The 24,219-nt window shown below is 28.5% G+C and overlaps 6 protein-coding genes across 8 annotated transcripts; 4 read left to right on the top strand and 2 right to left on the bottom strand.

Annotated features, from left to right (window-relative positions):
* Positions 1-212: 212 nt before the first annotated feature.
* LOC119665347 (Y-box factor homolog) lies at positions 213-2,864 on the bottom strand. The gene is made up of 4 exons (XM_038074616.1): positions 2,433-2,864; positions 1,331-1,957; positions 841-932; positions 213-536 (listed from the first exon to the last, which is right to left on the bottom strand). Exons 1-4 carry the CDS (start codon positions 2,545-2,547, stop codon positions 489-491), a joined length of 882 nt encoding a protein of 293 aa, XP_037930544.1. The 5' UTR covers positions 2,548-2,864; the 3' UTR covers positions 213-488.
* Positions 2,865-4,536: 1,672 nt separating this feature from the next.
* Positions 4,537-9,517, top strand: LOC119665739 (sterol regulatory element-binding protein 1). The gene is made up of 10 exons (XM_038074977.1): positions 4,537-4,642; positions 5,012-5,154; positions 5,216-5,967; positions 6,027-6,903; positions 6,960-7,150; positions 7,210-7,824; positions 7,888-8,276; positions 8,341-8,464; positions 8,710-8,877; positions 8,941-9,517. The coding sequence occupies exons 2-10, from the start codon at positions 5,049-5,051 to the stop codon at positions 9,298-9,300; spliced, it is 3,582 nt and encodes a 1,193-aa protein (XP_037930905.1). The 5' UTR covers positions 4,537-4,642; positions 5,012-5,048; the 3' UTR covers positions 9,301-9,517.
* A 2,567-nt stretch (positions 9,518-12,084) lies between these two features.
* On the top strand, positions 12,085-12,895 carry LOC119667898 (coiled-coil domain-containing protein 58). 2 transcript variants are annotated; one of them, XM_038077240.1, is made up of 3 exons: positions 12,085-12,284; positions 12,340-12,625; positions 12,690-12,895. In XM_038077240.1, exons 2-3 carry the CDS (start codon positions 12,368-12,370, stop codon positions 12,795-12,797), a joined length of 366 nt encoding a protein of 121 aa, XP_037933168.1. In that variant the 5' UTR covers positions 12,085-12,284; positions 12,340-12,367; the 3' UTR covers positions 12,798-12,895. The 2 variants fall into 2 exon arrangements, with proteins under 2 accessions (XP_037933168.1, XP_037933167.1); XM_038077239.1 differs by having other exon boundaries at positions 12,090-12,284; positions 12,353-12,625.
* An 86-nt stretch (positions 12,896-12,981) lies between these two features.
* On the top strand, positions 12,982-15,657 carry LOC119667897 (importin subunit alpha-7). 2 transcript variants are annotated; one of them, XM_038077238.1, is made up of 8 exons: positions 12,982-13,180; positions 13,387-13,604; positions 13,663-13,938; positions 13,999-14,219; positions 14,308-14,571; positions 14,632-14,971; positions 15,030-15,189; positions 15,285-15,657. In XM_038077238.1, the coding sequence occupies exons 2-8, from the start codon at positions 13,422-13,424 to the stop codon at positions 15,467-15,469; spliced, it is 1,629 nt and encodes a 542-aa protein (XP_037933166.1). In that variant the 5' UTR covers positions 12,982-13,180; positions 13,387-13,421; the 3' UTR covers positions 15,470-15,657. The 2 variants fall into 2 exon arrangements, with proteins under 2 accessions (XP_037933166.1, XP_037933165.1); XM_038077237.1 differs by having other exon boundaries at positions 12,983-13,180; positions 13,395-13,604.
* Positions 15,658-16,252: 595 nt separating this feature from the next.
* LOC119672931 (rRNA methyltransferase 3, mitochondrial) lies at positions 16,253-17,644 on the bottom strand. Its single transcript, XM_038084103.1, has 2 exons — positions 16,481-17,644; positions 16,253-16,423 (listed from the first exon to the last, which is right to left on the bottom strand). Exons 1-2 carry the CDS (start codon positions 17,572-17,574, stop codon positions 16,270-16,272), a joined length of 1,248 nt encoding a protein of 415 aa, XP_037940031.1. The 5' UTR covers positions 17,575-17,644; the 3' UTR covers positions 16,253-16,269.
* A 759-nt stretch (positions 17,645-18,403) lies between these two features.
* LOC119668874 (UPF0389 protein CG9231) lies at positions 18,404-20,677 on the top strand. Its single transcript, XM_038078545.1, has 3 exons — positions 18,404-18,439; positions 18,527-18,714; positions 20,423-20,677. Exons 1-3 carry the CDS (start codon positions 18,428-18,430, stop codon positions 20,619-20,621), a joined length of 399 nt encoding a protein of 132 aa, XP_037934473.1. The 5' UTR covers positions 18,404-18,427; the 3' UTR covers positions 20,622-20,677.
* Positions 20,678-24,219: the final 3,542 nt, after the last annotated feature.

Below are 24,219 nucleotides of genomic sequence, written 5' to 3'. Positions count from 1 at the left end.
AATAAAACAAACAAGTACAAATTAATTTACAGAAATAACTTCAGTAAACTATTTGCACGGTATTTTTCTGCTTAAAGTTAAATGATTTTAGTTTGGTGAATTTTGCAGCATTTTTGTTCTTTCAAAAAGTTCAATTAAAATTATTTCTTTAAGGAAAAATTATATTCTAGGTTAAATGACAATATTGACAGGATTTAAATAAAACGAAACAACTCAATGCACTACAAACTTAAAAAATACATATATTCATTTCTGAGGAAGCGTTCTTTATGAACTAAAGAAATTATAAAAGGATATAAAATTTAATTTTATTCACCACATTATTTTTCTTCTGTATATGTTCTAAGATATTTTCCTCTTTGTAATTACATATTTTATATAGTATTTTCTGCAATGTATTAAGAGGTTTTTTCCGTTATGTTGAATTAATTTAAATAAGTTTTATTTATTAAAATTTGCTGCCTAGCTGCTTTGTTGTACCGATCTGCTTATGCAGAACTCTCAGTTGTGGTGTTCCGAACTTCCTGGCCAACGTTCTATTTATTGTAGCAGTTGTATTTATGGGATTTATTGATGGATAAAATGTGGATTGGAGTCGATGTATAAAAACATAGGCATAGGAAATAAAAATATAAATAAATTAAAGTAAAATAAAATAATAGGATAGAAATAAATAAAGAATTACAAATTATTGGGTTAGTCATTTGTTCTTTAAACATAAAATTTGTTCTACGTTAAATTGGAGCTTTAATTGGTATAATATTTTGATGTTAATAGTAGTTAATTTTAGAGTTATAGTTTAAAGATGATGTATTTTGCGGATCTCTCTCTTTATATTACCTCTTGTTCGTTGCCAGCTGGTCCCCCACCATTATTTGGTTTCCTGTTACGACGTGGACGAGTGTTGCGTGGAGGACCTTGTTCGCCATTTCCTAGTAGAAATACACATACATTTTAAAATATATTAACACCACTTCGTTATTTTAGTTCAATATTATATGAACTTTATGCTCATTTTTACCAAATAATATTGTGTATAGTATATTTTTTTTCATGCACCATAATTTAACGAAAATAGTTAACAAAAGCAAGTCATGATAATTTCCCATTTTGTCATTTTAAAAAATTTAGTAATCCTTTTTACTCCACAAATGAAATCAAATCAAATCAAATTGTATAAATATGTACAATGATTGCTATAAAACGATTATGAGCATAGAAAAACAAATGTGTTTAATTTTATGTATAGAGTATTAATATTTTATTGTATTTATAACGTAAATCAAACACATCTTAATAGAGTTCCATTCGTAGAACAATCTCTACTCACCATCATCACTACGTGGACCACCACGACGGCCGCGATTGTTGGTATTGCGCCGGAAGAAACGTCTTTGTGGACCGCCGCGACGAGCAAGTTGTACTTGATCAGGATTCTGCTCGTGTCCATCACCAATACTAATACCATCACCACCTCCCGAACGTCTTTGTTGGTTTCGTGGATAATAGTTATTAAAACGCCTACCTCGTCCACGACTTCCACGCCTAAAATTACGTTGCTGTCTTGGAGCTTGCTGTTGACCGTCGTTAATGTCATTTTGATCTCCTACTGCTTGACCACCATGCTCTTGGCCTTGGTTACCTGCAGCTGGTTGCTTGCGACGATTTCTCCTGAGCCAAGGGCGATAATTCCGACGTTTATCAGCAGCAAATTGACTACCACGTACTGGTTCTCCAGAAGGTCCAGTTACATTAGCAGCTTCATTGCCTTTTTCGCCAATAACAACATCGAATTCTACCACTTCACCATCACCAACGGAACGCACTGCCTTCTTGGGATTGTTTTTGATAATAGCGCTTTGATGTACAAAAACATCCTCTTTGGTGTCATTTCTATTAATGAAACCATATCCACTCTTTACATTGAACCATTTCACTGTGCCAGTTACCTTGGTTGCTTTAAGAGAAAATTGTTATATTAAAAAAAAAAACATTTATTATGCAGTTCAAATATAATTAAATTATATGAAATTAGTTATATTTATTTAGCGTTGGAAAAATTGAAAAATTGGTAGTGCAAAATTCTGTAATTCTGTTAACCGCTACTGGCACTGCGCAGAAATATTTGCGCCAGATACATACATATAAATGTATAAAGTGAAAGAAAGAAAAAAACTATAAACTTTTCTTTTTCTCTTTTATGTTGTTCCATAAATTCATTAAATTTGAATTGCCGGTGTAAATATCTATGAAAAACTTTATAGCCGGTGACCGACCGACCACATTTTCAAAATGGCGTCGCTCTTTTATTTTAGGAAAATTTTTCTATTTTCAGCACACTTTCAATTTAACAAGGGAGGGTAAATTTTTTCACGAAAAACACTTTTTCACAATTTTGCGCTACTTTAACACATTTTTCACGGTTTTCTTACCAATTATTTCCTTTGGAGGCGGCAATTGTTTTTGTTGTGGCTGAACAGTATCGCCTTGAGTGGAATCTTGAGGATGTTGTTGCTCGGCTGGTAGCTGCTTATCTGAGTCTGCCATATCAGAGCTTTGAGGTTTTTTCTTGATATAGTTTTAATCCGTTCTTGATGTTATTTAAGGTGACTGCTCCTTTTTATGTTTCAATTGATGTTTTTCGACTCTTTCAACTACTCTGCTGTTATTATTTGAGTGAAAAAAGGTGGAAAAATCACTCCCGAAATCCTTTCTGCTGCTCTGCAATGCGTGTTGTTGTCTGTTCCAAATCTTTGTCAAAATGGCTAAACTTCCGGTAAAAATTATACAAGCCAAATTTATCGAAAATCTATTTAATCGAAATCGAATGTTCGGAAACAATACAAGAACAAATTTTAAAATTTTATTGCAGTTTTCAATTGAACAGGTTCTATTTGTTAGAAACAGTTTTTATTTGAAATAATTAATTTGTTTAACACAAATATATTCATTTTAAAATTCGATATCTTAGAAAATCGTAAAAAGAGATGAAATTTTTTAAATCTGTACATATAAGTGCTCAAACAAGTAGCAAATAGCATGAGTATTCAAAAAATCAATAGTTTTCTTATCGCCGCATACACATTTTATACATAAACCTTTTATTAAAACTTTAAAATTAGTCATTATATTCCAGTCATTACAGTAATTACAATTTATTTCAATAGTTTTACGCGCAAAAACTGCTTTATATAATTCTTTTATGATTTACTCTGAAGGAAATATTTTTTATCTCAATTTAATGTGACCATAAAATATATAACATAGTTTTATAAATATATTTTCAACATGACAAATAAAGTTAAACATATTATTTAAAAAGTATTGATAATAAAAATATTTTATACACTTTTTCACAGTAAAATTATTAGCTTGTTCACACTTTATTTAATTTTATGATATTTTACATTATTGAACTTATTTCATTTTTCAGTTAATCAAAATCCCCCCAAAATCCACACAAAAGTATGTGAGGTTATAGCGGTCTTATTTATATAAGTTCATGTTCTTTGTATGCTTTATTCAAATTTTCCAATATGTCAATCATGGGTGTAAGTTTTAAATATAAAACAGTAAGATAACAATAAATTGTAAATAAAAATATAGCGTATCAACATACAATAGGTCTGTTGCACGAGTTATTCGTAGTAAAATTCAAATAAAACACAAGTAAAGTTCAAACTGAAAAATTAACATAAATAAAGTGCCAAGTTATGCTCTTTACACAGATTTTTATGGAACAGCTCTGGTGAGAACACCAGTACCGCGCAAATAAACAATACAAAAATTTAAATTCAAACCAAAACAGCTGGTTCACACACCAACACAAATTTTACTTGATATATAATGTAAGAGTGAAGTATTTGTAGAATTTTCAAAAAAAAAATTTCTTATTTACTTGAAAATTTGCTGGAACGCATTTGTATCTACACAGAGTTACTTAAAGTTATTACGAGTAGCTCGTGGAACAATTCTAATATGTCATATGTCATATTAATTTTATTTAAAAAATTTATAACAAAGTTTATAGATTTGAATATGTATAACATATAATATATAAATATACATGTTTTATGTATTACCTATGTATAAATTTATCATAAACCTTTGCTTTAATTATATTGTAATAGCAAATAAAATACCACTTTTTATCTCTCAAAATTAATGTTACAACAGGGACCAAAATTAATAGTTATGTGTAATACATATGTAATGCCTGCTTATTTCAAATCATGAACGAAACAGAAACAAGTTTCATGCATCGGTTTGAGCGAAGTGCATTCTAAGGTATTGTATCTTCGGTTCGACTTTTTAAATTGTTTATCGGCAAAAGTATGGGAATACACCAATTAAATTATTGACAGTTTAAACATATTATTTTACAATGTTTTCTTTTCATAATTATAAAATTTAGTGTGCCACTTTAATTATTTAAATTTAACGAACAGAAGCAAAATACAAGAGTTATTGCAAATTTCCGAAAAAAGTTGAAAGCAATTTTGCAATGTTGGCATCTCTTGTTAATGTTATTCAACATACTTCAATAACAACTGACGCAATTAGAATGGTTTTTGCGTTATTTCTAATAATTGATTGTGCAAAATAATGGATTTTATATGCGTGAAAAAATTTAAAAAAATTTGTAAGAAATATCTAAAATAAATATATGCCAAAATTTTGTTTTATTAAGAATGTGTGCTAAAATAATATTCGGCAAACTTAGTATATAAATATATGAAATAATATTGATTGAAGATAAAAATATATGATATAAAGATATATATTTGAATTATAATATAAGAAATCATAAAAATTTAATAATATTGTTGGTTTTTTATTGCAATCTATTATTTACATTTACAAGCGTATTTTAATTTGCACTAAACTGTGACGTCACATCGTATGATCAAATAACGAATTTTGATTGGCTGATGTGTTTAATACTTTATGCTTTGCTTTAAATAGAAAAAATACAATTATTAACATTTTGTTATTATTATATATATTTTAGATATACATATTGAAACATAATAAAAAATACATTTGAAATGGACACCTCACTAGATGTGGGGTTACAAAGTAGCCTAGTTGATTCGTTAGACCTCTTTAAGGATGAAGATGCACTGACAATGATAAAGGAAATGATTCCACCGGGTAACTGTGAAAATAATAAATATACAATAAAATTTTTATTAACAGTTAATTTTTATTTTAGATATGCTTAATAATATATTTGATGATATTGATCAAATGGAATTGCCAGATGATATATTGTTACTGGGTCCAGAATCCCCATTAATCGAATGTAATTCGGAATTGGATACTAAACATATAAAAACTGAAAGTATGCCAAATGCGTTACAATTAAAAACGGAACAAATGCCCTTACTGCAAGTAAAACAAGAAAGTCCAACATTACAACATTCTGCTCATTTAACATCTGATGTATCACCAAAAATGCAATCTCCTATCTACAAACCTTTAATTTCATCAGATCCCCTAATGGGATCCAACTTTACACCAGTGTCAACAATAATAAATCAAATAAGTGTTTCACCAACAATTTATCAACCAAGTAAACATTCAACATCTTTGGAATATCAACAAACTAAAACTGTACCAGAAACAACTCAACATGTATCCAATAATTTATTACAAACTTCTATAACACCAACTATACAAATGAATCAAATAACTTCAACCAACACTTCAATTCCTCTTTCACAAACGTCGTCATCCATGCATAACCTATCTTCCTTGCTCACGACAGCCTATCCAAGTAATACATTCGTATTTCAGTCTAATTCCCAATTGCCTGATAAACAAGTACAAATTACAAACTCTACCATCGATCATAATGTTCAACCATTTACTAAAAAGCTGCAAACTTTGCCTCAAGTCTTGACTGTACAAAGTATCATGCCTGATTCGAAACCGTCTAACATTTCGTCACAACAAAATTCGAAGGTATCTCATAAGCTATGATATGTACACATATACAAATATATATAATTTGATTTTTTTAGTACTCTGCAAATAGTCAACAACAACAACCAATTTTTATACAAGCTAACCCTACGCTAATGTATACCACTACTACTGCTAGTCCTGCAACTTTAGTTAATGGTACCACTATTTTGGCATCACATATACCTGTTGTGCTAGAGCAAGCTACATCATCAAATGTCAACAAACCTGTGAATAATATTGAAAATAAAGTGCCGATTAACAGAGTACAACCAAAAGTTAAAGAAGTCAAACGTTCAGCGCATAATGCTATAGAACGTCGTTATCGTACTTCGATTAATGATAAAATTACTGAGTTAAAAAATCTGGTCGTTGGTGAAGCCGCAAAGCTAAACAAATCAGCAGTTCTAAGAAAATCCGTTGATAAGATTCGCGATTTACATAGACAAAATTGTGAACTAAAGATGGAAGTAAAACGCTTACAGAATGAGTTATTGCGTCATGAAGGTTCAAATGTTAAGAATTTATTACAATCTGTAATAGTACCAGAAGTTGTAGGCAAAAAGCGCAAACATTCATCTGATGAATCCATGCTTTATACAAAGCAAGAATTTATGACGCCGCCTCGTAGTGATGAATCAAATCCTTCACTTTCACCACCACATTCAGATATTTCTTTGCCTCCATCACCATTTGGCGGTTCCACTACTAGTAGTAGTGGAGCGAGTGTTAAAGATGATGTAGAAATAGTTCCAACAACAACTCGTGGAATGGCTACTCATTCACGTTTAGCGTTATGCATGTTTATGTTTGCTATTTTGGCAGTTAATCCATTTAAAAACCTTTTAAACAAGGGTGCAGAGTTCGGAACTGAAGAACATAGTGAAGGTGTATTAATAAGACGCACAAGAAGTGTTCTTTCAATTGATGATCATTGTGAGTAGATAGATAAAAGTTAATGCGTAGAACTGAAATATGTTTTTTTGTTTCAGATAATAAAAGCAGTTATTCGGTATGGGAAGCTAGCATGTCCACACTTTTTATATGGATATTGAATTTGATAGTTTTACTGGTATGCATGATTAAGTTACTCGTTTACGGCGATCCTTTATTAGGAACAGATACAAGTGCTTCAACAACTTACTGGAAACACAAAAAAATTGCTGATCAATACTTTAATGAGGTTGGTGAATGACTATATAATTAACGTATAATTCAGCTGTAATTTATTTTTTATTCTAGGGAAATTCGAAGGGTGCATATATAGAATATCAAACATGTTTACAAATATTCGGTATTACCCTACCAACTTCACGTTTCGAAACGTTTTCTTTTAATACTTGGCAATTTGTACGTTTATTTTTCCATCGCATTTGGATTGGTCGCTTTTTATCACGTAAGGCCGGAGGTTTCTTTTGTCGCACCGAGCAACGTAAAGAGGCACTTTCATCAGCACGTGAATTAGCTCTTATATTCAATCGATTGAATCAATTGCATATGACTACAAATAGAAAAGATTCGCACGGACTTATGATGTCTTTGTTTGCTATAAATATGGCAGAAGTCGCGGGAAATGTATTAAGCCCTAATGAATTGGTTAATATATATATTACATCTGCTTTACGTGTAAAGAGGAGTTATCCAAAGTGGTTAAAATTTTTTGGTCGCTATTATATGAGCAAAGCAAAACATGAAAACGCTAAAATACGCGATCAGAACTGCAACACGAATTGGGCTTTTACGCAGCACGGTTATCGGTATTTCGTTACACATAACTTCAATTTTGACCAAGAGGCAGAAGAAGGTTTCTTTTCTAAATTAAATAATCCTTCCGATCCAATGTCTTACATTGTTAAGGTAAATTTAATGTGGATTAAAACAAAATTATTTTAATTAATATTAACTTCTTGTAATTAAAAGAACTATCGGGAATATTTACTGCATAAAGCGATACAATGTCTAGTTGGTGCAGGGTATAAATCAACTAATCGCGTAAAACACGATGAAAAAGGTGAAAAACTTAGCAGTGCTAATACATCTACCAATGGTCAACTAGCTGGTACCATTGTAACAAATGTTTTAAAATACACTTCTCTCTTGCGGAATACAATATTTGAGGATGAAAGGGACGTTAATGTGGAATGGTGGGCAAGTGTTCTTGAAGTCGCAGTCCATTGGTTATTGGGTGAAGATATATTAGCTGAAGATCTTTACAATAGTGTGAAGTTGTTACCTAAAAATCTATCTGAGAACACTGATAATTTGCCCAAAGCTCTACATACTATTTTACAAGCAAAAATGCAATTAATGTAAATAACTTTTTTGCTATGCATTTTTAATTATAGTAAAAAATAAATTTTAATATTTTATTAGGATTTCTACTAAGTTAAATACTTCGGATAGACATATAATAACAAAAATTTGTGATGAATCGAGTGCCTCTTTGCAAGAGTGTTTAACTATAAACAAAATATCTAATGCCAAGGAAATTAAACTGGTATGATTTGCAAATAAATATAAAGTTATTTAATTATTTTATTTAAACAATTTTTTTTTTACAAGATGAAAAAATGAAATGTAATGAAGGTGCATTGTAGTCGCATTGTCTGTGCTCATTTTATTCGGCCAATACTACTGCAATGCAACCTTTGTACATTTCACAATCAGCATTTATTTTTCATTAAAATATTGTTAATACACATTTATATTTATCTCATTTATTATTTTTCTTACAATTGATAGTTATTCCAATTGCTCACGTGTGATTGGATATTAGAGACTCGAACTCAAATATGGGAGATTGAATATGTCACTATGGATGATGATGGCTACTATCAGGTGCCTGGTGATGTTTTAGAAAAATTTCAAAATGATTTAAATTCACTTCGTAACATTGTCGAATACATACCAGTAAGTTTTTAATAGTTCATCCAAATTGTACTAGAAATTTATTTCATTTTAATATTATTTTAGAATGGTCAACCACGTATATTTTTATATGAAGCAGTTTGTCGATTAATGGCTGGTGCTTCACCCGGCCCTACGCAACAATTACTTCACAGAAGCTTGCGTTATCGTCATTCCCGATCTTCTATAATTTGTGGCGGAAAAGATAAAAATCAAAATTTTGATGGCGGAGAGAGGGAGCGCGCTGCTGCTATGTATGTTGCATGCAAATATTTGCCATCTGCATTACTATGTTCTCCCGGCGAAAGAGCGGGAATGTTAGCTGAAGCAGCTAAGACCCTTGAAAAGGTGGGCGATAAGAGAAAATTAAAAGAGTGTTATCAATTAATGAAATCACTTGGTAGTGGATCTGCCGTTACTAATTAAAAACGACGATTTTAATATATATTTAAAACATATTTAGTTTTAATTTGTTTTTTAAATTATTGTATTTGTTGTTGTGATACGCACTTTAACAGAATTCTGTATGACATTTTTAGTTATATTAAGCACTGCTTGTGTACATCTTCAAGGTGTGGTAAGAATCATATAAACTGACATTTCTGGTGTTATTTAAATAAAATATTTTGTTAAACTTAAATACTATATCTTAAAATTGTGTTCTAAATTGCTCTGAATAGACTACAAGCCTATTAGATTATTATAATCTAGCGTTAATATACTTTATTTTGATCGGTTTCGTCCACTGACAATCGGTAATCGTTGATCTATGGTGTCATTATAATAATGTAAGTCACATTTTTTAAAAGAGGATTTACATGTATTAAGTTTTTAGTAAAAAGGTGCCAGTTTACATTTGTATGGTGAAGTGGAAAGACAAATTTCTGCTTATAAAAATAAGTCAAAAGCGAAAACAAATTTCCTTGGAACAAAAGTTAGATAATTTAAAATACTTAAACTTTAAGAAAAACCTGCTGACATTAGGAAAATTCTAGATTGAGCTCCAACTACTGTAAGAACAATTTGTTATCGTGATGCGAAGAAAATAAAGGAGTATAAAAAAGCTACCAAACATTTGCAGGCCAAACAAGTTAGAAAAACTAGAAGTCCATTAATTGTAAAAATGGAGGCGCTCCACTTAGATTGAAAATTAGAATCAAAAAATGCTTTGTCGATATTCTATGAGTTAAAAAGAAGTTCTCCATCAACAAGTGGTTAAAAACCAAAAAACAAGAAAATTTAAATAATTAAAGTTGAAAACAATATTAATTAATTATACTATACTATCATCCAATTATCAGGTCAGTATAAAAAAATAACGTTCACTTTTTTAAGGAGTGTTTTATGTTCTATTAAGAAATATTCAAGTCTGATGTTAAAAATATCTATTACTTACTCATAATTATTTACAATCCGATAAAAACAAATGTTTACGAAATTTTTTTAGATATTTATTTTTTATATATTACTATTAAGTAAAGTCTTCTAATAATTATTCACGAAAAATTCTAATTGTGTAGTCGAAGATGTTTTTGTTATTCTTATCAAAAAATTTTCTGCTAAAAATCCTGGGAAAGCTAATTTTTATTTGTTTATACTTATAATATATGCTAACTGCTAATTTTATGTTCTAAACTTATAACTTATATTTTTTAAACTCCTTTAAGTTATTTTCAAATTCTTATTTTGGTATTTTCACTAAATTATGTAGTTTTATAACAAACAATAAATTTTTTCATGAGCTTTAACCAAAAAAAAATGTAAAAAAGTTGTGATCATCTCACACTATTTACTGTTTAGTAAATCATCAATTTCAACAATTAGTATTGTTCTACTCAATTTAAATCAACTACGAAGCTAGCCTCTTAACTCCATTCACGTTAGTAGCCAATACTAAACTTGGCTCACATATTTATATATACTGAAATAAGCATAAATCAAGAAAAGAAATAAAAACAATTTCACAAATCAAGAAACGTACTTAATGTTAAAACAACAACCTCATATATAGTTTCCATTAACAGCAATACAATTATTCTAGGGTTTATCTAGGAGTACATTTACACTATTGTATTTAAGTCGATAAATGTGCAGCAATTAGTAATTGCATTTTATATAGTAAAAATTAGTAATTTTTATTATATGCAAAAATTATATACCAAAAAAAGAAGAAAATTTATGATAATAAATATATTGTTTTGTTGACTATTCAAAATATACATATACAAAATTCATTTTAATCTATAGTGACTAATGTTAAGTTATTTATTGCAATTTAACTATTGAAAATTAAGATTTTGTGAGATAATTAATAATTTGCTACGTAACTACTTGTTTAAATTGTGTATATAAAATAAGTTTTCATATATTATTATATATATTAAATTATTTTAATAAAACGAGATAAGATTTTATGCACGTTTTGTAGCACTTATATTCATTTCTTGATATTTTTTTGCTAAACATCCTAAAAGATTTTGTGTAAACAGCGTGCTAAAAATTATAGGGTGGTAATTGTATAAAGATACATAACACAACCATCTCTCTATTTGCAACTGCTACTACATCTCTTTTTTTCACCGAAATTTAATGTTAAACATTTATTTATGTCATTTATTTTATTGTTGATTTTTTTAATATAATGAATACGTAATATAATAGAATAGAATAATAATATATAGAATATATAATGAATGTCAACTATTGAGGCCGTGTGTGTGTGAGTTCAAGTAAATTGATTGGTAAATTGAGGGAAATAGTGAATTATATCGGTATGGCAGCGAATGTTGGTATTTACTAGAATTTCGAGTAGGGTAAATTAGATAAAAATTAGGTAAATTAGTTAATATCATTGTGAAAATTTTATAAAATGTTTAATAAATAAATAAAATTGAAAACTTTTAAACAAAAATAATAAATAAGTACAATAAATAAATAAATAAATATTGGCCTAAGTACAGTGCAAAAAATTCCTATAAAATTTCAAATTACTTTGCCTCAATTTACTCAAACTCGCACTTGGCCTGAGTTGTGAATTAAGTTGAATTAGCAAAACGATGTATGTCTTTGAATTAGTCTTAATTATTTAATTAACAAAAATTAAAGCAATTTACAACAAAGGAACATGCGAATACAGTTTCAAAACAAATAACCAAATTTTGTTAACGAAAATAATATCTTGGCCACTACTGTAGGTATTGACGGCGTTGATTTAATTTTAATAGCTTGTGCTTTTTTATTTAAAAGGTTATGTTCACTCAGTCAAAAATATTTTGCCGCCTGCTATTATGTCAGTAGCCGTGCACTGTCGTTGACCTGCGGAGCTTTTATTCTGAATTTAGTCAAGATTGCTAGTAAATATATTGGATATGGTATCTAACTATTCGTGCGTAGATTTCCTGGGCTTTCAGGTAATCGAAATATCTAATGTATATATTATGTGGTGCAAAAATTTGGCTAATTTAGGGTTTGCCTACAGGAAGCACTTCAAAAAATGCGCGATATAGATGATAAAATCATTTATGCATTGAACACATCTCTTCCGACAGAATCATTTAGAGGTCAATTAGATGGAGAAAAAACGTGTAAGGATTTATATTCTCGTTTACAAAACGGTCACCAGGAACGGGAGCGTGCAATAAGAAATTGCATCATTACGTCTGCAGAGGTAGTAAAAGCATTACGAGAAGAACGTGATGCAAAACCAGATGATACTACCGTCAATAAAAAGTTTAAATCAGAACAACGAAAAGTGTGTACAAATTGTTAACCTCTTAAAGTAAAAAAATTATTTTTTCCTATTTGTATCACTCTAGCTACGTTTACTACAGTCGGAATTGAATGTTGAAGATATAGTCAAGGATCGGTCATATAAAGCATTTAATGAAAGATGTAGAGCATATTTCCATGCAGGAGCTTTATGATTAAATTTATTTTTTTTAGAAGTTGCACAAGTGACTGTTTTATCAGTGGTCAGTGCAATAAATTTTATTTTCACAATTGTCAACATTTTTTAATAAAATGATAGATAAAAAAAATTATGTTTAACTGTATCCATAGAAAAATATAAAAAACTATAATAAGTGAGTGAATTACTAAATTTATTTATTATTTGTTTTATCTTCAAAAATTTTTGATCAGCTGTTATTTTTAATTCAAACGAAAGGTTACTACAAAGCTGAAAACTCTAAAACTCATTTTGACAGTGTCAAAAATTCATCATACTTGTCAGTTCCGAAAAAAACTCGCAAAAATTATACTCGTCACACTTACATTTTTTTGTTTCAATAAATATTTCCTTACAAAGGTAAATATATTTTAATAAATATTTATTACTAATTTGCAACACATGTGTAGTAAACGTGGATGTTACAAAAAGTAAAAGTATATAATTTAATTGCTTATGCATACCTATAGAAATTGCATGTCAATGTGTGCGTAATAAAATTTGTCATATTTGCTTAAATTACGAAAATTTAAAATATCTAAAAAAACTCAAATAACATCTTAAAGAATTTTAGATAATTCTTTCTTAAACTCGAATAGCCATGTCTACAACACACAGACATCGCTATAAAAATGTTGGTCTGGATTCAAGTGAAATGCGTCGCCGACGGGAGGAGGAGGGCATTCAATTAAGGAAACAAAAACGTGAGCAGCAATTAATAAAGCGGCGTAACGTTGTGCTTGATCCACCAGGAATAGGTTTCATGGATAACGAGGTTATGCAGGTAATAAAATAGATTTATAGATTTAAATTTAGTAATACACAAGCTTGTGTCACATTAGGAATCGGATATTGCTAATTCTCATGAACATTCTGAAGATCTACTTTTGCATTATGAGCATGAAGAACAAAATCAAATAAACTTGAATTCCATTATTAAAAAAGATATGATTGATCAATTATACAGCGATAAAGAAAACGAACAGTTGGAAGCAACGCAAAAGTTTCGCAAACTTTTATCGCGCGATCCAAATCCACCAATAGAGGAAGTGATACAGAAAGGCATTGTGCCACGTTTTGTATATTTTCTTAAAAATACCTCAAATGTGTCACTACAGGTAAGTTTTTAAATTTAGTAATAAAAATGCGTTCGATCATCTTACACATTCTTAAAAAAGTTTGAAGCAGCGTGGACATTAACCAATATTGCATCTGGAACTTCTCAACAAACAAAAATTGTTATAGATGCTGGTGCAGTGCCAATTTTTATAGAGTTGTTGTCGAGTCCCCACCATGATGTGCAAGAGCAAGCTGTTTGGGCTCTAGGAAATATAGCAGGAGATTCTCCAACATGCCGTGATCACTTGCTTAACTCAGGAATATTACAGCCATTATTACAGTTAGTAATATATTTCATAATATATATTGTACTTTACATATATATTATAACAATTCATTATTAAAGATTTTTTAAATTCCTTTTGTAGTGTGCTTAGCACGACAGATGGCTTAACAATGACACGAAATGCTGTTTGGACACTGTCTAATTTATGTAGGGGCAAAAATCCGCCAGCAGATTTTACAAAAATTGTTCAGGGATTGCCTATATTAGCAAGACTACTGAATCATAATGATCCAGACGTTTTAAGTGATACATGTTGGGCAATTAGTTATTTGTCCGATGGACCAAATGACAAAATTCAGGCAGTTATTGACGCTGGTGTTTGTCGGCGTTTAGTTGAGTTACTTATGTAAATATAAGTATTTATATACAACTTTTTTCATTTATAATAACCATATTTAATTTTAAGGCATCCTCAAAATAATGTAGTTACTGCTTGTTTGCGTGCAGTCGGTAATATCGTTACTGGAGACGATGTGCAAACACAGGTTATACTTAATTGTAATGCATTACCATGTATAAGTGTTTTATTGACATCTCAAATGGAAACTATTAAAAAAGAAGCTTGTTGGACAATATCGAATATAGCTGCAGGAAATCGTCAACAGATTCAGGCAGTTATTGATGCAAATATATTTCCTATATTAATGACAATTATGCAAACAGCTGAATTTAAAACAAAAAAAGAAGCAGCATGGGCTATTACTAATGCTACTAGCAGCGGAACAGCAGAACAAATTCGATATTTAGTAATAAAATTATTTTTTTTTTTTTAAAATGAATTCAACATAATATTTATCATCATAGGTACACGTTGGTTGCATACCTCCTATGTGTGAGTTCCTAACAGTTGTAGACACTGACATTATACAAGTAGCTTTAAATGCTTTGGAAAATATTTTAAAGGCAGGCGAAAAGTTTCCAGCTCGGCCTAATCCATATGCTATGGCTATTGAAGAATGTGGAGGTAAATAAAATTATATGATATGTACATTTATGCCTAAAGTCAAATTTTAAAGAAATAATATGAGATTATTAAAAAAATTTATAATTTTTAAATAGGTTTGGATAAAATCGAGTATTTACAGTCGCATGAAAATCGTGACATTTACCACAAATCGTTTTATATCATTGAACAATACTTTGGAAATGAGGAAGAGGATGTTCGCGTAGCACCTTCAGTTGAAAATAATCAATATACGTTTAGTTCTGATATCGATACTCCTCAAGGTGGTTTTAATTTCTAGCCTTATTAACATAACTTATTGCTCGAGTTCACTGCTCTGAATCAACTAATATCAATTTTTTTTAATAACAGTTTTAACTTGTTTACAATAGAATTATATCTATCATATAACAGCGGCACACGTTATACCACTAAAATATTATTTATTAAATGCTTCTTAAAGATTATTGTTCTTGGTTATATGGATAATTTCTATCTATTTGTAATGCAAAGATTTTTATATTTATCTGCTTTTTATGTATATAAAATTCTACATATTTATTTTATAGCCCAATATATTCGCGATTGTATAAATATATAAATGTATATAATCATGAATATAAATTTGTAAATTATATTTTATTAATTTTTAAGTTTGTTAAATTTTTTAATTAATGAAACAATTGAAGAAAATGCAGTGACGAAACAATAATAAATAAAAAAGTTCCAAAATACTTTGAAAGAGGGAACCAAAAAACTTACTTACAAATCTTTCATTTATGAAATACCATAGAAATTAAAAATGAGGTGCTAATTGTATATGGATGAATGTATCATAAGTCGTCACAAACATTCTGCTGTTTAAAATCGTTAGGCAGCAATTAAAAACGGAGATATGATACAATCAATATGGAATCAACCAAAATAAAATTATTATGAATAATTAAAGTATTAACTTTCCCTAAGTTAAAATATAAATTTTAAATATGTATGAAAAACAAACATTTTCTTTTTAATAGAAATCATTTCAAAAGCGATTTTTTTTAAACTTAACTAGGTGAGTTTTTTATTTATATGTATTTTTTATAAAAGGAATTAACTTTAATAATTGTCAGCGCTTATGTCCAATTTAATTATATTTTTCCTTAATTCGTAAAGTATTAAAGTAAGAGCTGAAACCACGTTTAAACTTTCGACACCATTTGCTAATGGAATATGTAAACATTGTCCTTTAGTTCCAACAATCTCCATTAACCTAGAATGAAAAATAAGTTTAGTGGTGTTATCTTAAATAAATAAATGTTTTATGTACTTGTAGGCATCTGAACTGACACCGTGACTTTCACCTCCAATTATAACAATGTTGTGGGCACCAATTTCTTTAACATCTAAATAACCTTTGTTGTTTTTATTATTTTTTAATTTTTCTAGATTATTTTCTGCTATAAATACATGACAATCGTGAGCCGTTTCTGGTGGTATATGCAAAGGTATATGTTCCCAATCAACCCTATCCTTAATTGGTACTCTAAATTGACCACCGCAACCACCGCGCAGAGCTTTGGATTCCCAGGGATCGCAACAACCTTTTGTAACAATTATCTGTTGACATGGTATAGCTGCACATGTACGTATTATGCTGCCAAGATTATTTGGTTCTCTTATATTATCGCATATTACAGTTATAGGAAGTATTGGTTCTTCTGACTTAATGGCAATCTTTTCCTTATTGGAATGATTAAATATTGCCATTATACCAGGTGGTGTGGTAAGAGTTGACCAAATTTTGATATCATGATAAGCTACCTTATAAATTTTGGTTTGAAAATTACGTTGTGCATCTGCCAATTCTGTTTTTAATTTCTCTAATTCCTCTTTTTTGCTAAAAATTAAAGTTTCCAATGGAATTTGACAATTAAGCGCATCTCGTATTAAACGTGCTCCCTCTAATACAAAGTAACCTCTCTTGTCTTTTCGATTTCTGGAACGTACATCAGTCATTATCTTAGTAATTATCGGATCATTTACAGAACTTGTTTTAATAAATTGCAAACCCAATTCGGTATCATCAATGATTTTGTGATTCGGTTTATTGAGACTTGAACTCGCTTTAACTTTCGGAAATTTTTTTATTTGAAAATCTTGTGGCTTTTGATTTCGAAATTTATTAGATGTTACTGGTTTATTTATTAAAGATGAATTTTCAAATAAATTTGCCTCTATTTGAAGTGCATCTTCTATATCTGATGCTTTAGGCTTGTCTAATGTCTTCATATGGCGAACGAGGGAAAAACTTGATATTGCACCACGAGATCGAGTTCTAATACAATTTGTTGCATTTAACACTGAACTTTTTTGTAGAAAAGCATTTGAAGCAAAAGTCCAACACCGAAACCGACAAATCATTTTCTTTACTTTTGTAATCAATTATTTATAAATAATATTAAGTTACCGAGTGTTTCAGACAAGAACTAAGGTTATTATTTTTTTGTTTTTGTGTTATCGATATATTAATAAATATCATCTCAAAATAACAGCTGCTTATTCATGTATTTATAAAATTTAAAAAAAAATTGTTTTACATTAAATTAAAAAAAGGCACTGTAAACTAAAACACCGCCCTACAAGACTGGGTATACTTACGGATGCAAACTCTCTGAAGAGAATGAGGTGTCGGTCACACATGTGCTGTTAGAATACCCTAATGCACATTCGGAATAGGCTCCTGGGAATGTGTATTCTTACGAAAGAGACAATAAAACTCTGTAAAGTATGATACTACTTTTTGTTGACGCAACAAGGCTTAGAGACCTACTCTAAACCCAGAAGGGGGCACAATAGATCTTACGGTCACAGTGCCACATCCCCTAACAATAATAATAAACTAAAAGAAGATAATATATATATATATATATATGTGAACATTTGTATATTCAACATTAATAATACAAATTAGTGTTGAATATACAAATGAATACTAAACATATTTAAACAAATATTTCTAATTAAAAAAAATCTATAAAAAATTAACGCTCAACTTATTGAAGAGATACTATGTTTAAAATGGCAACTATACATCTGACGAATTAAGTTTAGTAATTTAAAATACATAATATATATTTTACTCTAAACATAGTATAAGCTAAATATATAATATTAATTGTTATATCTATTAAGTATTGTAAAATTTATCGATTATTTACCAGCACTACGAACAGCTGAGTAATATTTTGATTTATATAGAAAGGTACGGGATCGAATGTTGTATAATGTGAGAGTTTAGAATAGAGGCAGTTACCATTAAAGCTGCATAAAATATTTTTTATTAATTGGCGAAAGAATAAATTTAAATTTTCAGATGTTTCGGCATATAAAAGTTTCGTATTCCGCAATTCAGCGTGGAAGTTTGTTGATTCAACGTAGCATCTCCACTGGTCAACCGCTGTGCCAGGCTATTAAAAGTCATGTTCCAAACAATCTGGAAAAACGGTTTTTAGTTTGGAGTGGAAAATATAAAAATATTTCTGATATTCCAAGTCATGTCAGGTAAGAGATATTTAGTTCTCATTATTAATTTAACCCATTATTAATTTATAATTAACTAATCAAAATAAGGAAACCAATGCAGTCCTTTGTAAAGTTTGTTATTATTTTTAATAATTAGTGCTCAGAGTGGAATAATAAAATTTTCCTTTCGCTAAAGTGCTAATTATATTAGTTTCAAAATATGCTTATAATTTTTATCATAAACAATCAATTTTTTTTAATAAAGAAAGCACAACAAATTTTAGGAATGATGAAATTCATATTTATTTTTGTAACAATATTCAAATCGAGTGCATAATTATTGGCTCCGTTAATGATAATATACTTACTCCTGAATGCTTTTAATGATATTAAAAGTAACATGAGTAATTTTAAAAGGCATGGAAGTTTTAATTGAAATTATAATTTTCTATTATATTATTCTAGTGGTTGATTTTGCAAAAAAAAAAAAATTAATTAATTATAATAAGTTAAAATTTATCGTTGAAATTATATAAGTATAATATGGTAATTAAACATTTTTGGCTTAAAGTAAAAATCCTAAACATTTAAAAACACGTTTTGTATGATGAGAATTGCTTATTCTTGCTATATTGGCCTGCGGATATATGTATGTACATATATAATTTTTTATTTATGCTGATTAACTTAAATTTATAAAACCTTTTTCTATTTATTTTTTTAATCTTCTATTTAATATTATAATATACAGCTTTATGATAAGCATAAATGTAAAAAACATATTTTCTGTATTTTAAAAAACATTGTCATTAAAATAATATTTCTTTTATATAAATAAATATGTTCATTTAACTACAAATTGAAGTTGTAATGTTATTAGTATTTGTTTATAATTAATTTTACAACAATTATTCACTCTTATCTTTACAAAAACACAAAAAGTATTCATTATTTAATACTAAGTCAGAAATCCAACTGTTTGTTCTTTTTTCCATTTTAAAAATCTTTTCTTCCTTATCGTTATATATATTTTGTGATAAAAATTTTGAATTGGTTTAAATAAAAAAACATATTTTCTGTATTTAAAAAAATATCATAATTTTTTTAATTACTAATGAATAAATAATTAATATAACATTAATAAGTAATATAATATAAATAATTTTATTTATGGTCTATTAGACTTTAAAATGGATTTGTAATCTTATTCTTTGTTATAGTGAATCACATAAACTTTAAAAGACAGGGAATATCGAATTTCTGAACTAAAATGCGTGCAATAATATTATTATAAAAATAAAAATTACATTTGAAAATCTGTTTTAATGTAAAATAATTGAATTTGTCCTTTACATTTCTTTTTCTCTACTTGCTTTTACTTTTTAATCTTTTTTTATACCAGAAAGATATAGCTTATAACTTTGCCGCAGTATAACTTTAACGTAGTATCCGATGAACACTGCTATAACTCTTAGCACCACAGATGGGAGTTCAATGATTTTTTTTTTCATTTAAGCCTTATAAAGAAATATGAATTAATAAAAATATAATCCCCATTTTATAACCTTCCTAGATATAAGAAAAGTTCAATTTTTTTTATAACTCATTATATTCAGAATTTTTGTCTTATTTATGTTCTTATGAACCTTATTGTTGTTAATATTGCTAATCATATTATTAGGTAGGTATTTGTTTAAATAATATCATTATAAAATGAACTATATTAATATTTATCTCTTTATTCTAGTTATGAAGAAATGGAACGTTGCCGTAATAAAGTGCGTATTCGTTTGGCTAATATAATGATAGGACTTACTATTGTGGGTTGCTGTATAATGATCTATAGTGGCAAACAAGCTGCGAAACGTGGCGAATCTGTTTCCAAGCAAAATCTAGATTGGCACAAACAATATAACGAATCTGTTAAAGTTGAAGAATCAAAGTAATTTTATATAAAAATGTGTTAATTTTTTAGAAAAATTAAAAAAAATATATGTTTTATGTATTGAATAATATATAAATATTTTTAATTTGTCTAAGCTCTGTTAAGCAGTCAAACTTTAAGAATTTATATTTCTCTAGATTCAAGATTAAATAGCGTTCGATATTCCCTGTGCTTACTTAGACGTTAATCTATATTATATTTTTTATAAGATATGTGTATAATTCTTTTCATGGCAAAACAAAATCTCAAGTAAATCGAAGCATTTGTTGTGAAATAGTATTAGACATAGACTTATATTAATTAAGTATTAACAAGTACAAGTTCTTTAATTTCACACAAAATATGATATAAACAATTTTAGTAAACTACAATGAACATATATTGCACTGTTCTGAATATATAATTTATTTCAATATCAGTTATAGCTTCTGTGCAGATATAAGCCGATAAAATAAGTGCACGTCTCCTTTTTGTGGTTATCTTATATTATTAATTATGTTTTTCATAGAAAATGAAAATATTAATTTAGTACAAAGAAATCCAACTATTTCGTATCTTATGCAGTACAAAAGATCAATCTGGGGAGCTAGTATCCCGTTCATACCTATTCCTATTACGTATCTTATTAAATTCTCTCGGTAACAAAAGGGACTTGCATAAGGCTTTAGCGAGTTAAGTTTCCATAAGACATGCAGCCGGTTGTATCTATTTATAATCTGAGTGCGTAAGACCAAACAATTAACTGATGTGAATTGATTGATAGTTTTCTATAATTAGTTTATACTTGTATACGTCACCTAGAAATTTACTCATTCATCTCATAAGTTCTATTGAACGGTTAACTTCTTATAATCTTGAAAACTTTTTAAAACATAGGCTAGGTTAGATTAATCTTACTGGCGGTAAGTCACGTATGATATAACGTCAACCTAAACATCAGTGTACGCATAATGTAAGATGACAACGTTTTGCTGCGTATCTAACAAGTGCTTATGGAGTATTGAATATTTTTAAAAGATTTTTTAACCCAGACATATAGATTATTCAAATTTATTTTTAGATATTAATTACAAATTTATAAAATATAGTATTAAATCAATTTTTATGCAAGAAACTAAAATCTGAATTGAGTTAATTTAATTAACTAATTAATTTTATTAATTTAATTATTGAGTTGCATGATGTAACTAAAAGTGATCTGCTTGTGTAGTCCCATTTGGGTGTAGCGAGCGGAGCTTGGACGTGGAGCTTGACAAGTGACTTTGGGACGTAGACCCGGCCGTTCTTTGAATCACTGGGTTCTATCTTAAGTATATTGTTAGTATTTCCATACACAGTTTTTTTGATTCCATAAGGATCATAACCTTTCGATAGATTTTTGGTTTAGAAGTTGCTAATTGGGATACAGTAAAGACTAATATAAATAAATTTTGAAAAAAAATTGTTTTGGTTATCGGGATTCAGTTTTTTTGAACCGTTCTACATGCTTTTATTTTGTGATATGTTAACTCGTATTTTAGCAAGGATGAATTAAAAATGTTATCAAAATATTCTTTGCACAGTACCTTTCTATCTGTTCTGTCAGTGGAAATATAATTAATTCTTCATGACCATAACGCAGAAATCCACACGCTTTTCTGCTAGTATATATAATAAATCACATTCAAATAAGTAATCGGTTCTGGTTCACATCTACACTACTTCTTAAATTCCAATTTGATGATTTGAAATATGTCAGCAAATTATTTAATGTAGTGAGCTATTATAAATTTCGTTCCATATTAAGAGTAAAGTCGTAAGTCAGTTTTACATAATGTCCCGAATTCTAATCTCAATCGATTGGCAACTATTACAGTTCCAGTTCGGTTGTTGCGAGTTCCTCAAAAACAATAAACAGACTTAAAATATTGTTATATTAATTAAAATTAAGCAATAATTAAAAAAAATGTGTTGCTCTATTATTAAGAGCAGTTATTAAGAGATAATGACTATTCAACAAATAAAAAACTTGATTTTCAAACTTCAAGTAAACTGTTAGGATCCAATATTTTCCAAAAAAAATATGTACAATTTTCAATGGTCAAACTTGCATTAGTGAGAAAAAACAGTAACTGCATAATTATCTTTTATTAATAAATAAATATTTTTCACTTGGGACAATTCGGTCCTATGGTCCTTAAGAAGTTAAGACATATATCCATGTTTTGCTTTACAGGTTGTACGCGGGGTGATCTTCTTTTTCATAGTCGAAGTTTCTGTAATACTTGTGTATAAAATTAAAATAATAATTATAATTTTGAAATAAATAAATTATAACTAGACATTCAAAGTTATGTAAAATAAATGATCAAAGAAAATGTTGAAATTTTACCGTTTAATCTATGTAATTCACAAGTACATTTTTATATAAAAGAACACATGTATTAAGTAAAGAAAAAATAAAGTTAAGTTCCCTCAATACAAAAGATGAATAATATATATTAAAAATATATTTATATTTTTTTAAATATATATTACATGAGCTCATAAAGCAAATTACAAAAATTGTTTTTTCAAATAGATTATGATTTAAAAAAGTGTTAGTATGAATGACTTTAGCTGAAAAAAAAACTAAATCGTTGCCTATTTCATAGTTAGCGTTGGACATCTATATTTATATTATACTTAGACATTAATAGTTAGTTGTCTGTGATACGAAAGTACTTAATAATTCAATGGTATTTTATACACCATTAATTTCTTGTATATTTACTTTCAATTTATTTATTACCCTGCATTACATAAAAAGTAATAATTAAAAATTATATATCATGTGACATGAAAATTGAATAATTTAAATAAAGTTTACATTGATTTTGTATATTTAAACACATGGGTCCACGGTTCAAAGCTAAAAGGGTTCAATTTTCTGGCACTTGCAAAGTCTAAAAATTATATACGGACAATTAAACCAACAGATTTTTCCAAAGATCACTGATGATGGATATATGGCGAAAACAGGTGCATGGCCATCCCATATAAAAATGTGATGGAAATTAATATACATAACCTAATGTTCTTATTAAAAGATAAGAATTTTGTTTCTCTTCTGTTCTTATATGTTAAGGTTTGTTTTTTTGTTTAAAACAAAGTTAGGTCAATCAAAGAATCACATTGGTTCAACTCTTTAACTAGTTAGATAAGATAATATTGGTTTAATATTGTATTTTGAACTAGTTAATATTGTTGCTTTATATTTAAAAATTTTATTATATATATGTTATATTTGGTAGTTATATCATTTCGCTTGCTTTTCTTTTCGAATTTATTTACACATTTATAAAAGATACTTTAAGCACTTATGAGTTTTTACTAACTCTATTTGACGTTCTAATAAAATAAATTATTTATGTGAATGTTGGGTTTTTAAATGAAAAAAATGAAATGAAATATGTCTTACTTTGATCGATAAGACAGCAGCAGCGGCGTCTTTGGAATAAATTCAGTTACCAACCTACCATCCATTACACATTGGCATCTATGCTATCTTATTCCACTGCATCCCCATATGTTGTTATTGTATTCCTTAATTCGTATGACAATGCTAGTTTTATCGTAAA

Source organism: Teleopsis dalmanni, chromosome 1, assembly GCF_002237135.1.
Source record: "Teleopsis dalmanni isolate 2A chromosome 1, ASM223713v2, whole genome shotgun sequence".
NCBI classification, from domain to species: domain Eukaryota; kingdom Metazoa; phylum Arthropoda; class Insecta; order Diptera; family Diopsidae; genus Teleopsis; species Teleopsis dalmanni.
This window is presented reverse-complemented; position numbering and strand designations above follow the sequence as displayed.